The sequence below is a fragment of the Leucopleurus acutus genome, assembly GCF_964270905.1.
Source record: "Leucopleurus acutus genome assembly, chromosome: 7".
NCBI classification, from domain to species: domain Eukaryota; kingdom Metazoa; phylum Chordata; class Mammalia; order Artiodactyla; family Delphinidae; genus Leucopleurus; species Leucopleurus acutus.
The window spans coordinates 2072973-2092859 of NC_139150.1; the positions used below are offsets into that span (position 1 = coordinate 2072973).

Below are 19887 nucleotides of genomic sequence, written 5' to 3' on the forward strand. Positions count from 1 at the left end.
TCCGACTCGGCTGGGGCTAGCGGTGCGCCCCAGCGCCCAGTGGTGGGACAGGGAGGCCGGGAGTCTCCCCGCAAGACACAATGGAAAAGTACCAGGTGCCGAGTTGTCCGCTGGTGGGGAGGCGGGGGCGACGAGGGGCCGACGGTCAGGGGCGAGGCCAGGACCTGGATCTCCTGCCGCCACCCCCGGCCCCCTACCGGTTTAAAGGTCACGAGGGGCCAGGGGCCAGGTCCGACCCCAGGGAGGCAAGCGGCCCGTGTAGCGGCCAGTATCTGCCTCTAGCTCATAGGGACCTCCGGTACCTCCAGACGTGACCTCCGGGGTGCCCTTTGCCCCTCTGGGCCTGGGTTTCCCGCTTTCTAAAGTGGTGGATGAAATTAAGGCCTCTCCAGTCTGAATATGGGAGGATGGACGACACCTTCATCCTTTTCACCCATGGGTCCATGTGCTTCGGCCCATAGAGACAGGACACCCTAGAACGTTCAGAATTCATCATCAGACGCCCCCAAACTCCTGAAACACCCCATCAGTAGTCCCTCGCTGGGGGAACTTGGGCCTTTTCCAGGGCCTGTGAAAATGTTTAGGACGTGAAAAATTCACAGAACAAAAGGAAAGCTGCAAACGAATGTTTAAATGCATAAGATGTCGAGTTTTTTAACTGTTAGTCTCTGTAAAAAAATCATCAATTTGACGATAATCCGTCTTTTAGATTTTTCTCACTTTGTGAGGATCCCCTCTGTGTGGGAGACTGTGGGGTGTCAGCCAGTGGTAAAGCCGGTGAGCTTCTGGGTGACCAGAGAATTTTAAAAGTAGTTACTTTTAAAGGGGGGGGGAAGACTTGATCTGAAGACAGGGGTGCATTTTACTGTTTAACTTGCCCCCTAAGAATGCTTAAGTGTGCATTCCTTCACCAGCGTAAGCGGCTCAGTACACCCCTGCTATTCCCTGAGCGGGATTCAGGCTGCCACACGGGCTGGATTACAGAATCCTGAAACTTCTCTGAACTCTGAGAATCCTTGGACACGGGGCTCCACCCCCTATGCGCCCTCCTCGGCATCCTGCCCCCTCCCCCCATCCTCTGATGACTGTCATCCCATCATCCACGCTCACCTATCCTCAGCCTCCTTGCGCAGAGCTCTGGCGTGGCGGCCATCTCTCTGCAGGTCTGGCTCGACGCGCCAGCTCTGGAGTCAGACTCCAGAGCTCCAGTCGACTCCCCTCTCAGTTGTTAGTGTTGTAGCCTCAGGCAAGGACCCTGCTCCCTGTGCCTCAGTTTCCTCCAGTGTAAACAAGGAGATAGCAACAGCGCCGACTGCGTGGGTGGCTGTAAAGTGCTTGGCACGTGCCAGGCACACACATGGCTGTGACTATGATGGCACCAATTATGGACCAGTTACTTTCTTGTTTGGATGCCCAGTTTGGAGGTGGATGCTGGAAGCTGGGATCCTAGGGGGCTAGAGAGAGTGAAGAAACCCTCTGCCCCAGGGAGGTGCTGGTGCTTGAATGCCTTGCAAGTCCTCACCACAGACTGGAGAAGGGGTGTGGGGTGGTGGACAGAGCTCCAGAATCGACCTCAAAGAGATGGGCTCGGGTTCTGCCGTCACAGGCCTCCAAAGCATTCTGGGCCGTTTCCTCGTTGGCCAGCCCACGAGGGAAATTAGTTAGGAGGACCGGAAAAGACACCGGAGGCGGGCACACGCTTTGGGAAGTGAAAACACGTGTACGCTTTCCTGAAAGCTTCTCTTTTGCTGGTAGATTTTGGACTGGCTGAATCCTGGGGCCTTGGGGGTGAACCTTCTGGTGGAGGAGACAAAAACCAAAGTAAAGCACGTGATAAAGCAGGTAAGAGGCCGTGCCTGTGGCACCCAGGGGGGCCGGCTCCCCAAACACATTAGAGAAAGGCGATGTGACAGCGGGTTCCTCTCCGCCAGCAGTCACGAAGGAAGATCCAGTGGGCTGGGGGGGGTGCGGATAGACGGGGATGGGGGGGTGACATGAGGCTCCTCGGGCTTCCCCGCCGACTCACCTCTCTCACCTTGATGGAGAAGGAATGCTCACGTTCACTCCACCAGAAACCATACCCACCATTTACGCGGACATCGTGCCCGGCACCAGCATCGTCTTTCATCTCCCGCCACCTCAGCAAGGCGGGACTGATGACCCCGCTTTACAGCCAAGGATAGGGAGGCTGGAGGGGGTGGCCAGGGACCTGCCCAAGGTCACACAGGTTTAAGGACAGAACGCTGACCCCGGGCCCTTCCTTCACCTCCTCACCAGGGCTGGCACGGCCGGGTGGAGTGCACACCTGCAGGAGGACAGCCCTTTGCGTGTGTAAGACCAGGTAGTCCAGATGAATGGAGAGCCTAGGGAAGAGCTTTGTTGGTGGCCGCTGTGGGCGCCCTTCTACCCTGCCAGGCCTCCTGTCTGTGCAGCAGCTCAGCTCCGAGGCAGCAGGACTGGAAGTCCTTACCGGCCTCCTGCTCCATTGCTGGCTGGCTGTGGGTTTGCCCTGTTGTCTCACGGGCCCATGGGGCAGGGTGGATGACTGCTTTCACCATCAAGGAGCTTTATTCTTTTTTTTGAATTTTATTTTATTTATTTTTTTATACAGCAGGTTCTTAGTTATCCATTTTATACATATTAGTATATATGTCAATCCCGAGGAACTTTTTTAAAAGTCAGTCAATCTTTCTAAACAAAATGGAGGAGGGGGGTTGTATATCCTTTTAGGGTTTTTTGGTAAGTATTTATAAAATTCTTGGTTTTTTACAAGAATGGTGCTGGGACTTCCCTAGTGGCCCAGTGGCTAAGACTCCGCACTCCCAGTGCAGGGGCCCCGGGTTTGATCCCTGGTCAGGGAACTAGATCCCACATGCTGCAACTAAAGATCCCGCACGCGACAATGAAGATCCCGCGTGCCGCAACTAAGATCCCAATAAATGAATAAATAAATATTAAAAAAAAGAATGGGGCTTCCCCGGTGGCGCAGTGGTTGAGAGTCCGCCTGCCGACGCTGGGGACACGGGTTCGTGCCCCGGTCCGGGAAGATCCCACGTGCCGCGGAGCGGCTGGGCCCGTGAGCCATGGCCGCTGCGCCTGCGCGTCCGGAGCCTGTGCTCCGCAGCGGGAGAGGCCGCAGCAGTGAGAGGGCCGCGTACCGCAAAACAAAACAAAACAAGACAAAAGAATGGTGCTGAACTTGATAATGTGCTTTCCCCACTGAGTGTATGGCAAATGTTGTTGGTGCTGCTGACGCATCTTCCTCCTTCCCTGGCTCTGGTGGCCGTGGGCCCCGCTTGACGTGCCACGACGGACCCGCCCACCCACTCAGGGCGGCAAGGGCTTGGCTTGTTCTCGAGTTTTCACTCTGTATGAGCAACTCTGGTAAACAACCTTATAGTTAACTTTTTTGAGGATCCATGATTTCCTTGGGATAAATTCCTAGGGGTGGGATTTCTAGGTCAAAAGAGGTGGTAATTTGAAGGCTTTCAGTATGTTTTTGGCCAAAATGACTTCAGCGCGAGCCCCTGGCACAGAAGGAAGGGATGCGTGGTGCCGCTGCGTCTGGGGTCTTTACGTGGATTGGGGAATCACCCACTAACTGCATTTTCATCTACGATCACCCTAGTTACAAGAGTTTTTCATTTGTAAATCTTACATGCAAAAGTTCTGGGTAAGGATCTGGTAAGACGCGGTGACAGTATGAACGCACAGTCTTTGCCGCCAAGTATGTTGCAGACTCAAAGTTCGGTGCTGCCCTGACCACCACCCTCTCCCCCTCTCCACGCATTCCCCACCGCCCACATTCAGTGACAGGGACAAGCCTCCCAATGTGGATGAGGAATGCAGTGACGGGGCTGATACTTCGCGAGCCAGAGCAGAGCTCTTTGGCTCTGGGGGCAACACATTGTTTTCTCCCCTGCTTTCAAGATGGTCTGAAAATGGATCCTCTAACGATTCCTTGGAGTTTACGTTATGTGATCCTAAACTTATCCTTGCAATAGGGGCAAAGGTGACCTAATGGCTCAGAGGATTTTTGGATCCCTTCCTTAGGAACATCTCCAGGCCCCATCTGGTGGCATGCGATGGGGCATGAATATAGGCGCCTGGCAGCCCTGGTGAATAATGATGGTGATGATGATAGTGGTGCTGATAATGGTGGTGGTGGTGGTGATGGTGGTGGTGATAATGGTGATGGTGGTGATGGTGACGGTGGTGATGATGTTGGTGGTGATGGTGGTGATGGTGATGGTGGTGGTGGTGGTGGTGATGGTGGTGGTGATGGTGATGGTGATGATGTGGTGGTGATAATGGTGATGGTGGTGATGGTGACGGTGATGATGGTGGTGATGGTGGTGGTGATGGTGATGGTGATGATGGTGGTGATGGTGGTGATGGTGGTGATGGTGATGGTGGTGGTGATGGTGGTGATGGTGGTGACGGTGATGTTGATGATGTGGTGGTGATGGTGGTGATGGTGGTGGTGATGGTGACAGTGGTGATGATGTTGGTGGTGATGGTGGTGGTGATGGTGATGATGGTGATGGTGGTGATGGTGATGGTGATGATGTTGGTGGTGATGGTGATGGTGGTGATGGTGGTGATGGTGATGATGGTGATGATGGTGGTGATGGTGATGGTGGTGATGGTGGTGATGGTGATGGTGGTGGTGATGGTGGTGATGGTGGTGACGGTGATGTGATGATGTGGTGGTGATGGTGGTGATGGTGGTGGTGATGGTGACAGTGGTGATGATGTTGGTGGTGATGGTGGTGGTGATGGTGATGATGGTGATGGTGGTGATGGTGATGGTGATGATGTTGGTGGTGATGGTGATGGTGGTGATGGTGGTGATGGTGATGATGGTGATGATGGTGGTGGTGGTGGTGATGGTGATGGTGGTGGTGATAATGGTGATGGTGATGGTGATGGTGGTGGTGGTGCTGATGTGATGGTGATGATGTGATGGTGGTGGTGATGGTGGTGGTGGTGGTGGTGATGATGTGGTGATGCAGGTGATGATAGTGATTATGATGGAGATGGTGGTGGTGGTGGTGATGGTGATGATGTGGTGGTGATGATGGTGGTGATGGTGATGAGGGTGATGGTGGTGGTGATGGTGATGATGGTGGTGACGGTGATGGTGGTGGTGGTGATGGTGATGGTGGTGGTGATGATGGTGATGATGGTGGTGGTGATGGTGATGGTGATGATGGTGGTGACGGTGATGGTGGTGATGGTGGTGGTGGTGATGGTGATGGTGGTCACAATGATGACGAGGGCGTTTACTGCACGTTTACCAACCTAGTGCTCTTGTGCCCCTGCAGGTGGAGTGCATTGATGAGCATCAGGCCAACGAGGCCCTGGAGGAGGTAACTCTCTGGGTGGTTCCCTCTCTACAGGACATGATGCAGGACACACAGAGACTGTTCTGCACCCCACTGTGGCATGATGGGTGGAAGCCTGGTGAAGGCATGGAGGGTCAGAACCAGCTCTTGCCCTGTGCTATGAAGTCAGAGGCCCCCAGGTCATGAAGGGAGTCTGTGTACCAAACACTCATTTCTAAATCCAGGTGCTGACAACTTATGTTGTCATATGTATGTTCTCAGAGAAGATGATAACCTTTAAATGTTGGCTAGGTCCCTAGGCTGATCTACCAATAACCATCTTTTAAAAGATTTTTTTCTTCAATTTTAAAAGTATCAGTTACAATAGAATATTTGGAAAATAGAGAATTGGTTAACAAAGAAAATATAAACTCTTACGTTCCTTAAATCTGCCAATCAGGACCGACAGTAACATCTTGGTTTATAATAACAGCAGAAACAGCTGCATATACTTCGATTTGCCGGCAAAGGGTCCGCGTCATTTTTCTCTGCTTCTCTTGAATTTCACATGAGGTTGAATGTCTCCCTTCCTATCTAATGGTCACTTGTTTGTCTTTTTTCCGGAATCACCAGCTTTTGAGCTTTGCTAGCAAACAGCTCTTCTGTCCACAGTGTGTCTGACACATGGTGATGGACCCAGGCCACATTCATGAAAGAAAGAATGTGGGGGGGCCGTCCCGCGCGCCCCCCAGCATCACAGCCCCCTCTCCACCCCACTAGGCGACCTCCTTTCACACCCAACCTGCCGTCATAAGCAGCTGTCCGTCTGGCCTAAGTCGCTAAGGGAGCCGTTTCTGCTGCCTAATTGTGTTCGTTTGCAAAGCACTTTGAGCTCAGGGCAGGGGCCCTGGGACCTCTAGTGTACACAGCCAGGAGGCCAGGTGGCCTGGGCACAGCCGCAGCGGCCGGCCTCCCGTTGGCCACACCCCCTTCGTCAGCCAACCCGGACTGTGCTTGTTTCCAACGCACCAGGCACTCTGCCTACATCGGCTTACCTAGTCCTCCCGACACCCCTGTGAAGCAGATACCCCCGTTACTGCTATTTCCAGATGAGGCTAGGAGGCTCAGAGAGGTTGAGGAGCCCCTCCTCAGTCACACAGCACAGCCAGTTCATGCCAGAGACAGGACCTACCCTGGGCTGTCTGGCCCCTAACCTCCGGCTGCCCACCCTCCCTGGGCCCGCGCTCAGAGCTGGAAGCGTGTGGTTTTTGTTGGGATGTGTGACAGAGAAGCACCTCTAGAAGCAGTGTTTCCCTAACATCTCCACTTTCTCTGGCCTCGCCTCGCAGTTGATGCCACTGCTGAAGCTTCAGCATGCCCACGTCTCCATCTACCAGGAGCTCTTCATCATGTGGAACAGTGAGGTGGGTCAGAGCCGACCCCGCGGGCCCAGCAGGCACTCAGGGCGGGCACAGAGCACCCCCCGCTGTGCCCCCCCCCCCCCCCGAGCGCCAATGGCCGCAGCACTCATGGGGCCACGCCGGGAGCTCTCTGGGCATCGTCTCACGTGCGCTCCACAGCCTCTGCGTAGGAGGGTCACTGTCCCACTTTCCGGAAGAAGTGGAGGCTGGGAGAGGCCAGCTGGCGACAGCCGAGCAGGATCCCAGTCTGGGTCTGGTTGCCCCGAGCCCCGTGCTTGGCCCATTGGCAAGCTGATTTCTCATCTTCAAGGGGCTGGAAGCTTGCCGGTTACCCCACATGGGGCTGAGCTGGGGGATGCGGGGGGCTGGAGGGGAAGAGGGCCAGGTGTGACCCCACAGTCAGACCCCCGTCTGGGCTGACAACCGAGGGAGGGGCCCCCTCCCCGTCAGCTGGGCCCTGAGGAAAGCCGTGGGGAGGGCCCCTCACCACCTGTCCCCCCAAGTATTTTCTGAGCACCCCCTCACGCTCTCAAGGGGGACACAGAGAAGCCAAGAGGACATGTCACTGCGGGAGGGAAGGCAGGGTGCTCTGAGAGGCCTGACGGGGGCTGCTGGGGTCCTGTCGGGTGCAGGCCCCTCAGAGGGAGGAGTGGATCTCAGCTGAGCCCTAAGGGACAAAGGGCCCGGTGCCCCAGGCACGGTGGTCTACGTGTGTGGTGGCCAGGAGACCCCGCGCCCCTTTAGGTTTTCCTAAAGCAGCTTAGTGTAGATGGGGGGTAGGGGGGGATGGGGGAGGAGAGAGGAGTCGGAGGCGGGAGCTGCTCAGGAGGGGCTCTCCCCCCCACAGAAGGGGGCATTCTCCCATAGTCACTGCCGGTGGTGGCCTGGCTGGGAGGAAAGACCTAGAGTGGGTGACGGCCCAGAAGCCCCCAGGCCTGGGCCTCTGGAGGCCAGAACTCGGCACCTGGCTAAGGGGCTGTGTCCCCTGCAGATCTCCTCTCTGTTCCTTTGCCTGGTGATGGAGTTCCACGAGGGAAGCTTCCAGAATGTCATTGAGAAGAAGAGGGTGGCAAAGAGAGTCATTGACTCCCAGGTAAGACAGACTCTCTGGGGCACCAGGCCTGGGGGCTGCCTGGACCCTGTGATGGGGCAGAGGGGCAGGCACCGATGGAGTCTGGTCTCATTTCTTCCGACAGTTATGAATGAAGGTATTTGCATACCGTAACGTGCACAGAGCTTAAGTGTACACCTTGGTGTGTTTTGCATAGGCACACACTCCCGTCCCCTCCCTCACATGAGGCCAGAGCGTTCCTGGACCTTCAGACAGTCCCAGCCAGTACCCAGGGTTTGACCTCTGCCTCCAGAGATCCTTCTGCCTGTCCCTGAAGTTCTCCTAGATGGGCTCATACAGCATGTTATTTGCTTGTGTCTGGTTTCTCGCGTTCATCCCAGTGCTTTGAGATTTACCCACCTGTGAGTGTGTCAGGAGACCATCCGTCTCCACTCTGCCAGATGGCCACGTCACCAGCAGTGTATCTGGTCCAGCGCTGTGAGCATCTGGGTTGCTTCCAGTTTGGGGCTATTATGGAGAAGGGCTGCCATGAACACTGCTGGGCATGTGTTTTGATGGACCTAAGCATTCATTTTCTGCCTGACTGTGGAGTCGTTGGATCGCAGGATGGGTGCGTGTGCTGCTTTAGCCAGTGTCCCAGTTTTCCAGGATGGTTGGTTGACTCGGTGTTGATTCTCATCCCAAGTTGTGAGTCTTCCGGCTCTGCATCCTGGCCCACATTTCACTGTGTCAGTCTTCTTAATTTTAATTAAAAATTACATTTTAGTTTCAATTATTTTGAGTAGTCATGGTGAGCACTTTTTGGCCATTTGGATATCTTCTTTTGTGCCTGTTCAGGTCTCTTGCCCATTTAAACATTAGGGTTGTCCGTCTTTTCTTGTTGATTCATAGTTGCTCTTTATATATTATGGACACAGTGTCCAGATATCCTCTCCCAGTCTGTGGCTTGCCAGTTCACTTTCTTAATTGTAATGAACTCTGGTTCATCAGTGTTTCGCCTGAGGTTGGTGTCTTCTGAGCCTTTAGAAAAGCCTTCCCCGCCCCAAGGTCATGACGATATTTTCCTCTGTTGCCCTTGAAGCTGGATCCATTTTGCTTTCACATTTAGGTCTATGACCCACCCCAAATAAATTTTGCCTGCTTTTCTCTGAACACGCCTCTGTTCTGTTGGGCCTACAGGCACTGCGACCCTGCCGGGGTGTTCTGAGGGGCACGCAGCTCCAAAGTGGGCCTCAGAGACAGCCTCTGAGTGGGTTTCAAACTTTCTGTTTGTAGTAGAACCCTGTCGAGCACAAAAACGTTCTCAGAACCCCCAGTAAGGAAAGCAGAGCTACTCCAGTCAGGGGTCTGGGGGTCAGTGGAAGGTGGCGTGGCAGGAACCCCGGGGTCCTGCCTGCTCAGCCCCTCTCTTGACACCCCAGGTGGAATCCAGGGCTCCTAGGAACACGGTTTGAAAATCACTGCCCCGGAAACCAGGTGGCTCTTGTTTCTGACACAAGCTGCTTTCAGAATGTGCTCTCTTAGGGCTCTTTCCATTCTAATGCCCTGGAGAGGCAAACCCCAAGTAGCAGCTGCAGACCTCAGCATCTCTGGTACCCATGGGGTGGGACCCGGGAGGGGCTAGAGCCCCAGGGCCCCCGGGGTCTGCTGGAGACAGGAGGGGGGGGTCTGGAGACCAGGGCATTTCTGTCCAGAGGGCCTTGCAGCAGCCTGCAGCAGAAGCTCCCGCACTGGCTCTGAGCTGTTGGCCGCTCACTTCAGGCCCATTTCAAGACGCAGGGTGGGAACTGGCCATGACCCTGCTGGCTGCTCTGAGTGGCCACTGGCCTGCCTAAGAGCAGCTGGGAGGCCCACCTGGGAGCTTTCAGGCCCCCCCAGTCCTGGCATCTCTCCCTCTTTCCCCAGTGGATGCAGAACATGCTGGGCCAGGTGTTGAATGCGCTGGAGTACCTGCACCAGCTGGACATTATCCACAGGTGACCGGGTGGCCAGGCTGCTTGAGGAGAAAAGGCACCTCCTGGGGGTGGCACCTCCAGGTGGCAGCGCCCGGGCGCGGGCCCAAGGGAGAGAGGTGCAGCTGGGACAAGGATGGGCCCCTCCCCCTCCCAGAGCACCTCCCTGGCTTGAAGAGAACATCACCCCCTCCACGACCCTCCCCAAGCACAGACGGGGCAGTTGGTTCTAAAGTGCAAGGGAAGAACCAGATAACAGCACTGAGGAAGAGATTAGGCCGCCCGAGGGCCTCTGGGCACTCCCAGGCTGAGCTTTTGACCTGCCAGTTTCATTCTCCAGAATCGTGATCTGAAGGATCAGTGCCGTATTTAAAGGAGGAGAGAAAACTGTGTGAACCAAACGTAGGAAGGAAATGCTCGAGATTCCGTGTTAATGTCAGCTAAGATCTGGAAGGACGTTAGCGGAGGGACCCCGGGAGGATCGGTGTTTCCTTACTTGCAGTTGGCTTGTTTTTCCCATTTGAAATCACAGTATATTTATGCTTACAGAAAACGATATTCAAAAAGTGGCTCAACAGGGCATCTACTGAGGAGAGAGGAGGAGGGGTGTGGGCTGCTGCGGCGGCCCTGGGTGTGGCGGGAGCGGAGGGTTCACAGACGGACGTGGCCCTGCCAGGCAGTGGGTGGAAGGGCGCGCCTCTCGGTTTCAGGAACCTCAAGCCCTCCAACATCGCCCTGGTCAGCAGCGACCACTGCAAACTGCAGGACCTGAGCTCCAACGCACTCATGACCGATGTAGCCAAGTGGAACGTCCGTGCAGAGGAAGGTGGCTGGCGTCCTCCCGGCCAGGGGACAGTGGTGGCGGGGGAGCACTGCGGGAGGGCCCATTCAACCGAGTGGGGGGCATGCAGGGTCCAAAAGACACTCAGAAAATGTTAACCTTCAAGAAGGGTGAAGGAAGGCCTCAGAAGGAAGGAGACTGACACGCACAGAGGGAGGGCTGGTGGACGGCAGGCACTGGCTCGGGCTGGATTACTTTACTGAGTCTCAGAATAACCCAGGAGGTGGTAGGGGTGAGCAGTCCGGGGAGAGACGTTTTCCTTCCTTTAAAAAAACAACAGGGCGGGCTTCCCTGGTGGCGCAGCGGTTGAGAGTCCGCCTGCCGATGCAGCGGACACGGGTTCGTGTCCCGGTCCGGGAGGATCCCACATGCCGCGGAGCGGCTGGGCCCGTGAGCCATGGCCGCTGAGCCTGCGCATCTGGAGCCTGTGCTCCGCAACGGGAGAGGCCACAGCAGTGAGAGGCCCGCGTACCGCAAAAAAAAAAAAAAAAAAAAAAAAAGACAACAGGGCAAAGGGAGCTGGGCTTCAACCCTATAACGGCTATCAGGGGTGGAGAGAGCAACTCTCCAGTGGAGAACTCCAGAGTCCCGGGCTGGCAGGGACCAGTGGCATGCTGTCCTTGATGGGTGGATGGGTGGATAGATGGATGGATGGATAGACGAGTGGGTGGGTGGACGGACGAGTGGATAGATGGACATGCAGATAGATGAACAGGCGGATAGGTGGGTGGAAGGATGGAGAGGCGGGTGTGGGCGGGCAGGTGAGTGGATGGGTGGGTCTACTGGAGGTGTAGGTGGCAGGGGTCCTTGGAGCCCACCCTTTGCTCTTTGTTTGGGGAATGGAGGTCTGGAGAAGGAGGGGCTGCCTGCGGCCTGTCAGGCACTGATAGAGCTGGGCCGGGGACCCTGCTCTTTTGGCTCCCTGTCTGGAGTTCAGGTTTGTTTCTTTATGTATGTATGTATGTATTTATTGGCGGCGTGGCATGCGGGATCTTAGTTCCCTGACCAGGTATCGAACCCGTGCCCCTGGCAGTGGAAGCGCAGAGTCTTTACCACTGGACAGCCAGGGAAGTCCCAGGGGTTCAGGTTTAGAAACTAGGGCAGGGCAACCGGAATATTGCCTCAAGGTCCCGACTAAGTGTTGGGAGGGGCACGACGTTTATGGAGGGTGCAGATATTAGCGTTTGTGGCAGACGCCCCTTCCGATTATTTCTGCAGCTGCAGTGGGACACAGGTGCGCACACGGCCAGCCTGGTGGGCCCCTGCCAAGATGGGCAGCCTCACTGGTGAAGATCAAGGGCCAGGATCTTACTGACCAGGGGCCTCTTCCTTTTCCCCCTCGGATAGCACGTCTCTCCCTCCCTGGAGGAGGGTGATGGAGGGCTCATTCTTCAAGCTGCTTGCTTCCCCAGGGAGCATGGGACTCACGCATCCCCCACTTCACTCCTGCCAACAGACCCCTCTCACAAGTCCTGGATGGCGCCCGAAGCCCTCAGGTTCTCCTTCAGCCAGAAATCTGACATCTGGTCCCTGGGCTGCATCATTCTCGACATGGCCGGCTGCTCCTTCCTGGATGTGAGGGGCCTTCCGTCCACCCCTCCCCGCCACACCTGAACCCCGCTCCCCACAGCCCCAGGGAGCCAGGCTCTGCCCACCCCCGGCCCTGAAAAGGGCGCATTCTTCCCGTTGGCACCCTCCTGCCCACGCTGTGCCTGTGGGGCTGTGTGGGGGCCCCCCCGCTGCCCCAGCCGCCGGAGGACCCCGCATTTGGGTCTGCTCGGCCCTCATGTGGTGGTGGTGATGGTGATGGTAACATTCAATCCGCCCCCAACAGCGCCCCCTTATGGACAAGAACAGCTGAGTTCGGTTGCACTAACCGGCCCACAGTGGGAGTCCGGCCGTGGACGGAGGGCTGTTCCCTTATTCCCTCCAGCCAGTGAGATGGCCACTTGCTTTTCTCTGAACTTCCATTTCTTCTTCGTACAAGAACTCTGGGGCGCAGGTGGCCTCTGTGCGTTCCTGACGGCGGCGGCCACGTCGCCTCCCCTCTGCCCGAGGTCAGGCCATCTTCCTTTAGCTGAGGAGGTGCACAAGTGGTCCTCTCTCTCCTCCCAGAGCACGGAAGCCATGCTTCTGCGGAAGTCCATCCGGAGTTCCCCCGACGGCCTGAGGGGTGTCCTGAGGACCATGGAGGAGAGGAGGGTCCCCGACGCAGAAATCTTCAGTTCCCTTTTGCCTCTGATGCTCCAGGCCGACCCGTCGGATCGAATAACCATCAGGTGAGCTCAGGCCCTGGGGTGGCAGTTCACTGTCAGCCTGTGCACGCACTTGGGGTTTTAACACCACAAAGTGCTGCATCCGTGGACAGTGGCTCCTCCAGTCTGGGCTGTCCCAAACTGTGGCCACATCTCTGAGTGCAGGACAAACAGGGCCAGCTTCCCCATCAGGTCCCCATCAGGCATGGCCCAGGGCCCAGGAAAACGTTTTAACTCTAATGTAAAGTCAGAAGAACAAAATGACCCACCCTGGGTTATGTTCACCTTTATACCAACACAGCCAGAAATTGTGATTTTTGGGTCTATGTTATGGAGGAAGGGGCCCACGCGAGTGCAAGCGCCAGGGCCCAGCACTGTCCTCCCTCGGCCCCTCCTGGAGCGGGAATTGCTGCGGTGCCCGCTGGACGCACCGTGATGCTGGGAGAGGTGCTCCCAAGCGGGTGCCCAAAACAGGTGGAGGCCCAGCAGCTGCTGGACGCAGAGGGGACGCAGGGCCAGCTGGCGGCTCTCTGCCCCTCCCCAGGGACGTGATTCACTTGTTTGTGAGCAGCGACTTCAGGTCCTCCAGCAGCGCCCTGATGCCGCACCGGCAGGTGGTGCCCGACTTCATCATCGACAGGCTGCTAGAAAGCAACGTCCCCAGCATCTTAGGTGATGACGGGGCCCTGAGGGGGCGGCGCCAGAGGCTGCTGTGGCCCCGGCGCCCCATTGTCTTTAGCTGGGGGGCAGTGACCCCCCCCAGTCCCCTGGACTGCTCCTCACACGTGGCCGGTGGGCTTGCCCCTCGTCCATCCCAAGCACTGCTTTGCTCAGGGTACCACGCCGCTCAGATACCCCCGAGCTTACCTAGAGCAGAGTTCATCTCTGCGGCCAGGCCCCCACCTGCTTCCCCTCTGTTCCGGCTACACAGCCCTCGGCGTCACCGAGCAGCCCCTCACTGCCACGCACCCCACCACAGACTCCCCGCTTTTAGCTCGCTTGCCCGGCACACGGCGGCCCGGTGCCTGGAGCGTCTTCCCCAATGAGCAGCACCTCCTGTGTGGTTGCTACGTGCCCAGAATGGTGCTCACGCTGGGCCGGCACAGCAACCGCCGTGGACCAGCAGGCACGGCCCTGCAGGAAGGTGAGGTGGCCCAGGGGCTCCGTGTGCAATGTGACATGTGCAGGCCTGAGGCTCCAGGCACAGTGCTGGCTGGTCACCCCCCACCCCACAAAGGCACACACGATAGACTCCTCCGCGTGCCCCAGGCTGGGGGCTACCCCCACGGTCTTGGGCAGAGAATGGATCTGGAGGTCATCTTCCAGTTCGGGGGTGGCTCCGCCCTCCCATCCCTCCTCCCCGTCAGTGGCTCCCTGCGCGGGCTGCCTGTGATAAGGGGCTGCCACCTCTGCCTCCCTTTCTGGAGAAGGGGACCCGTGAGGGCCCAGCTGCTGTCTCCCTGTCTCGTGGCCATGGGCTTTGGAGGCAGACAGCTGGGTCCAGCTGAAGGTCATCGCCCCGAGTACCCTGGAGGGACTTACCTGAGGGAGGTGTGGAGTGGAAGCACCCCCCTGGGCGGGCTCTCAGGCAGATCCAGGTTCGACTTTGGACAGGTGGCTCGGCCGGGAAGGTGAGGATGATAAGGTCGCCACCTCGCGCCGGGTCACGTGGGCCTGTGCAGTGGTGCTCACGGATGCGCCCCTGGTGCCCCGGCCCTCAGGCGGGTCCCTGAGCCAAGGCGCCTCCCCGTGCTGCCCTGTCCCCCACAGAGGTCCTGCAGAACTTCTCCAGCCACCCCGAAGACCAGCAGAGGGCCCTGGAGAGGCTCCTGGGGATGTCTGAAGACCAGCAAGGTAGAGCCGCCACCCTCTCGCCTTCCCCCAGGTGCCCCGGCCCTTCCAGCTTCCCTGGCTGGTACTTTCTGACGCCCGTTTACGTTCCCATGAGCATGCACGGCTTTACCACCTGCTTGGAACAGGAGCCCGGACTTCCTCCTGTGCCGCCGCTTTCACTGAGCAGACAAGTGGGCGGGGGCTGGGCTCGGCATCCGAACCACTTCCCGGGGCCCCCCTCACGTGCTGTTCATGGATGCTTAATAGCCACCCCGTCCCTGCCACCATCCCTCTGGTTGGCTATTTGAGTGGTTGCCGACTCCCCGGTATCATAAGCAATGTTACACAGCCCACCCCGGGGCATGTGCGTGTGTTCTGTGTGCTTCTGCAGGGTAAATTCCTAGATGTGCAGGCTGTGAATACTTCACGTTTCCATAGATACTGCAAATGGCCCTCCGTCGACGCACCACCTTTCTCACCTCCCAAGAGTGCACGAGAACACCTCTTCACCCAACTTTCTCCACCCAGGGGCCCACGTGGGACGCCCTGCAGACTCCCATCAGGGTCTGGTCCACACCCCCTCCCGCCACCTGCTCGTGCCGAGTCTCACTCTGCCCCCCACGCTGCCAGGTGTGCCGTGGCCGGCGGAGCTGGCGGAGGTGTTGGCCGGCACCGTGAAGCAGCGCGACAGGGTCCTCGACGCGCAGCCGTGTGCCTGCCCCCTGCTGCTCCGCACCCGGGGCCAAGGTGGGCTCCGGGCACAGCTGGCTTCTCCTACCCCCGCCCTCCCACGCCAGTCATCGCCCTGGCGTCTGACCCTCTGGGCACCCAACCCCACCCCAGGATGACAGGCAGGGCGCAGCCAGGAGTCTGGGGCACCGCCCGAGGCCTGCCTCTGTGGCCCTGGACCAGCTGCTCCCCCTTCTGGCTGATCTCCAGGCATGAAACGAGGAGCTGGTCATAGGGGTCCTGTGGTGTGAGCCCAGGCAGGTGGGATGGGGTCCCAGGCGTGGGCTCCCAGGAGGGCAGCTGAGGAGGGATGGGAGAGGCTGGAGCTGAGAGCCCGAGGGCCTGGCCTCTGATTTTTAAACTGGAAATACTTCACTGCCTTTCTCACTTGAATATTTAGGCTGAATTTCCACGTAATGCTTTACACCGCACGTGCTCACAGCCCTGGCAGGGGCCCCAGCCCTCCGGTCCTTGGCTCGGTCGCGCAATAAGCACTTACGGTGCACTGGAGCCCCGACCTCGGCCTTCTCCCCGGAGACCCGCCCCCGCCCCCGCCCGCTGTCTTCCCACCGTGGCCCCAGCTCAGGGTTCCCCGGCCTCTTTTGCTGGCCTGCGCAGCACTGGGGCAGGACCCAGCGGCCACGGCGCCGAGCGACAGCACCATGGCCCCCGTGCCGCTGAGCGTGCGCGGAGCCACCCCAAGGAGAAGCAGCCCCTGGTCACGGTGCACCGCCCGCTCACCGTCGCCAGCCAGGGTGGGCGCCGCCCTCCCGTGGGCGCAGGGCTCAGGCGGGCAGCGCCGGGGTGCCCCGAGGGGACAGCTGCTCCGTCCCCAGCTTCCATGTTCACAGTCACGTGTCCCTCTGGCAACATGCACAGGCCGCAGCCAGGCGCCCCCGTGGGCTTCACGCCGACGTGTTTCGGGTTCCCGCCCTTGCTGCCCCACCGGCCCCGCTCCAGAGGCCACCAGCGAGCAGTCGGGGGACGGTGTGGGGAGAGGGTCACCACCGAGGGCTTTACACATGTTCCCCATCTCCAGCCACTAACCGGGTGGGCGTCGTTCTCTCCAAAGGGAAGCTGGGGCCTCACCTGGAGCCCCGCAGCCCCCAGCCCACCCTACACTCACCAGGCAATTTACCACATTTCATTGACCCCGCGCCGAGAAGTGCAAAGGGCTGCCATGAGTAGCCATGTTGGGACAGCAGCTGTAAATCGGGACCACCTGGCAAATAATGCCAGGTGATCACCCTGAGAGAACACAGTCGTGGTCCCATCTTGGAAGGAAAGCTCAGAGGCCGGTCCCAGCCCAGCAATGGGATGGGAGGTGCTGGAATGGTGGCCCAGGGGATGGCTCATACCCTTGTTTCTGGGTCTCATGCTGGGCATGAAACTGGCCAAGTAGGCACCACTGGCGTGGGATGCATGGGATTGCAGTGCCCTAGGACCACAGAGAAGGGGTGGCCCCCAGGGAGGGCTTCCTCCAGGTGTTCTCTGGGGTCCTAATGCCGGGGCCCACCTGCAGGACTGGCCACAGACGAGCTGCGGAGGGCCGGGCTGTGCGAGTGCATCCTGGAGCGCCTGGACGCCCTCCCCAGGAACAGGGACACCTGCTTGAACGGCCTGAGGCTGCTCTGGGCTCTGCTGGTGGACGGTGAGCGGGCCCGGGGCTGCGCCCTAACCACCCGAGAGCCGGGAGGAGAGGGAGACAAAGGGCCAGGGTGGACGGGAGAAGCTGCACCGGTATCCTGGGGAGGGGTGGGTTCATATTCGGACCCCCTCGTGCCCGGCCCATGGAACCCTCCAGCTCACGCACATCGTGGGATTTCCTGGGCAGTCCCTGGTTCCACAAGCTGGCCTTAGCACTGGGCAAACCATCCTGACTTCTGATTCAGAAAGGGGGTGCTCCCAGGCCGTGCCACTCCCTCTCCAGGCCCCACTTGGCCCTCCAGCACCTGGGAGGTCATTTTCCCCAAGGAAAAGAGGGCTCCCGACCGTGGAGAGCCTGCCCACACCCGGCACGCAGGGCTTCCCAGACCTCCCCTTGGGGGCCCTGCCGATTCCTACCCTACAGACTGGCTGGCAGGCTGGGGTTGCCCCTCCCCCCCAGCTTCTGCGCCACCAAGGAGTAGGTGTCCCCTCCTCCACCCCGTCCTGTTCCAGCTGTCATCGCGAACAAGGCCCCCTGGGAGAAAGCCCCGGCCCTCATTGCTGAGGTGCTGGCCACCTACCCCACGGACGCGGAGATGGCTGAAGCCAGCTGTGCAGTCCTGTGGCTGCTGTCCTTGCTGGGTGAGCAGCCCGGGGCCCCGGGGCCGGAGAGGTGGCCCTGGGCCCTCGAGACAGGCACGTGTGGCCCCCCGCAGGCTGCATAGGCGAGCAGCAGTTGGAAGAGGTGGTGGTCCTAATCCTGCAAAGCATCCGGGCGTGCCAGGACCGAGCCCTGCTGGTGAACAATGCCTGCCAGGCGCTGGCCAGCCTCGCGAAGATGTCCGGTGAGCCTGGGACGGCCGGGGCTGCCACTAGGAGGTGGGGGCAGACTCCCCCAGCAACGCCTGCCGGCAGCCCACAAACCAAAAGCAAGCACACGCTCAAAGCAGGGAGGGGAAACACCTACAGTCCCATCGCCCAGACGTCACCGCGCAGACCTGTACCCTCACTTCCCACTGCTCTCTGCAACTCTGCACGGTGACCACCTTGCCTGCCACTCACAAGCCTGGCGTGTGCGCAGGCTCCCCTCCAGGTGTGGCTCTGAAAACAGCCCGAGTCAGGGCTCTGAACTCCGCCTCCACGCAAACCCCAGCTGTTCCTAAGCCCCCGGCCCAGGTTCTGCACCCGACTTGGCACCACGAGCTTTGACGGACACTTGGGGCCTGGAGCCTGGCAGAGGTTGCCCGCCGTGTGGGGTGGTTTGGCCCCTGTGAGGTCCGGCCCCTGCTGGGTGTGCAGGCTGGTGGGTCTCTGCCTGCTACTCGGCCTGAAGCAGGGAGTGGGGTGACCTTCACTCCTGGAGAGAACCTCCCGAGCGGGCGGGGTCTCCGGGCCTTCCCCCCACTCCCGCCGGGATCCCGCCGTCAAACGGGGTGGGGTGCTGAAGCCCCAAGAGCAAAAGGCACGTGGCTCAGTGAACAAGGAGCGGGGTTGTCAGAACCCAGCGAGCGTGCAGGACCCCAGAGCCGGGAATCCCGGCTTTGCCTCCTGCTGGCTGTTGACGGCTAAGTCCACTCCCTGGAGGGTCAGCTTCCCCCTGGGCTCCAGGAGGATCTGACAACTATGTGACATCACGGGTCACTGCTCTCACGGGCCCCCAGCCCCCCAGGAGCCAGGCCCAACCCCGCACTGACGGGCCTCCTCACGGGGCAGGCAGGTGCCCTGGAACGTCCCCAGCACCCTCTCTACAAGCACACTGGCCTTGGGGGCTGCTGGGATGGAGAGAGAGGCGGGTGCACACCCCACCAGAGGACACCCGCAGATGCAGAGCCAGGAAAAGCCTGGCCTTGGCGGTCCCCACGCTGCAGGACAGCATGGCGCCCCCTGCCAGCTGAGGCTCTTGCTGCCCCACGTGTTCAGTACAACTGTCACCCACCCACCCACCCCCTCGCCCACGCCCAGAGCTGGCGGCCCTGCAGGTGGTGATGCCCGAGGAGGGCAGCAGCGGCCTCACCCTCATCCAGGAGACGTACCAGCTCCACCAGGACGACCCGGAGGTGGTGGAGAGCATCTGCATGCTGCTGGCCCACCTCGCCTCCCACAGTGAGGACCCCCCTGCCCTCGTCACGCCCTCCCTGGAAGCCAGCGTTCAAGAGGCGCCCTGCTAGCGGCTATGACCACTGGGGGAGGGGCAGGAACCCTCCGTGCCAGGCACACGGTAAGCCTCGGGACCCTCTGCTCTGCCCGCAGAGGACATCCTGTCAGAGCTGGTGTCCAGCGGCATCCAGCCCCTGGTCGAGGAGATCCACGGGCGTTTCACCTCCAGCCTGGTGAGTGTTGGGGGGCTGCCTCAGCCAGACCTGGGTGGCACAGAGTCCAGGGGCCGGAGCAGTGGTTTGTGCGGAGGCGACTGGGGCTGCCGCGTGTGTGGTTTTGAGGCCCTCCCTGTATCACCGTGTCCACGACCTGACCGAGGTAAACCCTGGAGAGAAGCAGCCGTGAGACCGCTTCGAAGAAAAGCAGATTAAGTAACAGAAGTTACTCGTGGGCCCAGAGACCGTCCATGGAAACGGCTGACCTACTGTTCCCCTCGCAGGAGCTGGTCTCTTATGCACAAAGCGTGCTTCAGAAACTAGAAGAGGCCTCGCGGCCCAGCTCCGATGGTGGGCAGTAGACCTGTCGCAGGCAGCCGCCCGGGGAGGGCTGCCTCTCCCTCCTCAGGCTGTACCTGACGGGGCGCCCACTGCCACAGGGCGTCTCCTTAGGGGCGGGGGTCAGGGAGAGGTGTCACCCAGGACCAGCAGGGGGGC

At 59.4% G+C, this 19887-nt stretch overlaps 1 protein-coding gene across 1 annotated transcript; it reads left to right on the forward strand.

The window, feature by feature from the left end:
- The first annotated feature begins 1810 nt into the window (after positions 1-1810).
- Positions 1811-19816, forward strand: STKLD1 (serine/threonine kinase like domain containing 1). Its single transcript, XM_082842088.1, has 18 exons — positions 1811-1842; positions 4054-4118; positions 5328-5372; positions 6677-6751; positions 7740-7841; positions 9726-9796; positions 10483-10598; positions 12070-12188; positions 12729-12892; positions 13413-13540; positions 14639-14722; positions 15332-15448; positions 16953-17081; positions 17591-17719; positions 17794-17922; positions 19040-19180; positions 19328-19407; positions 19674-19816. The coding sequence occupies exons 2-18, from the start codon at positions 4086-4088 to the stop codon at positions 19749-19751; spliced, it is 1740 nt and encodes a 579-aa protein (XP_082698214.1). The 5' UTR covers positions 1811-1842; positions 4054-4085; the 3' UTR covers positions 19752-19816.
- Positions 19817-19887: the final 71 nt, after the last annotated feature.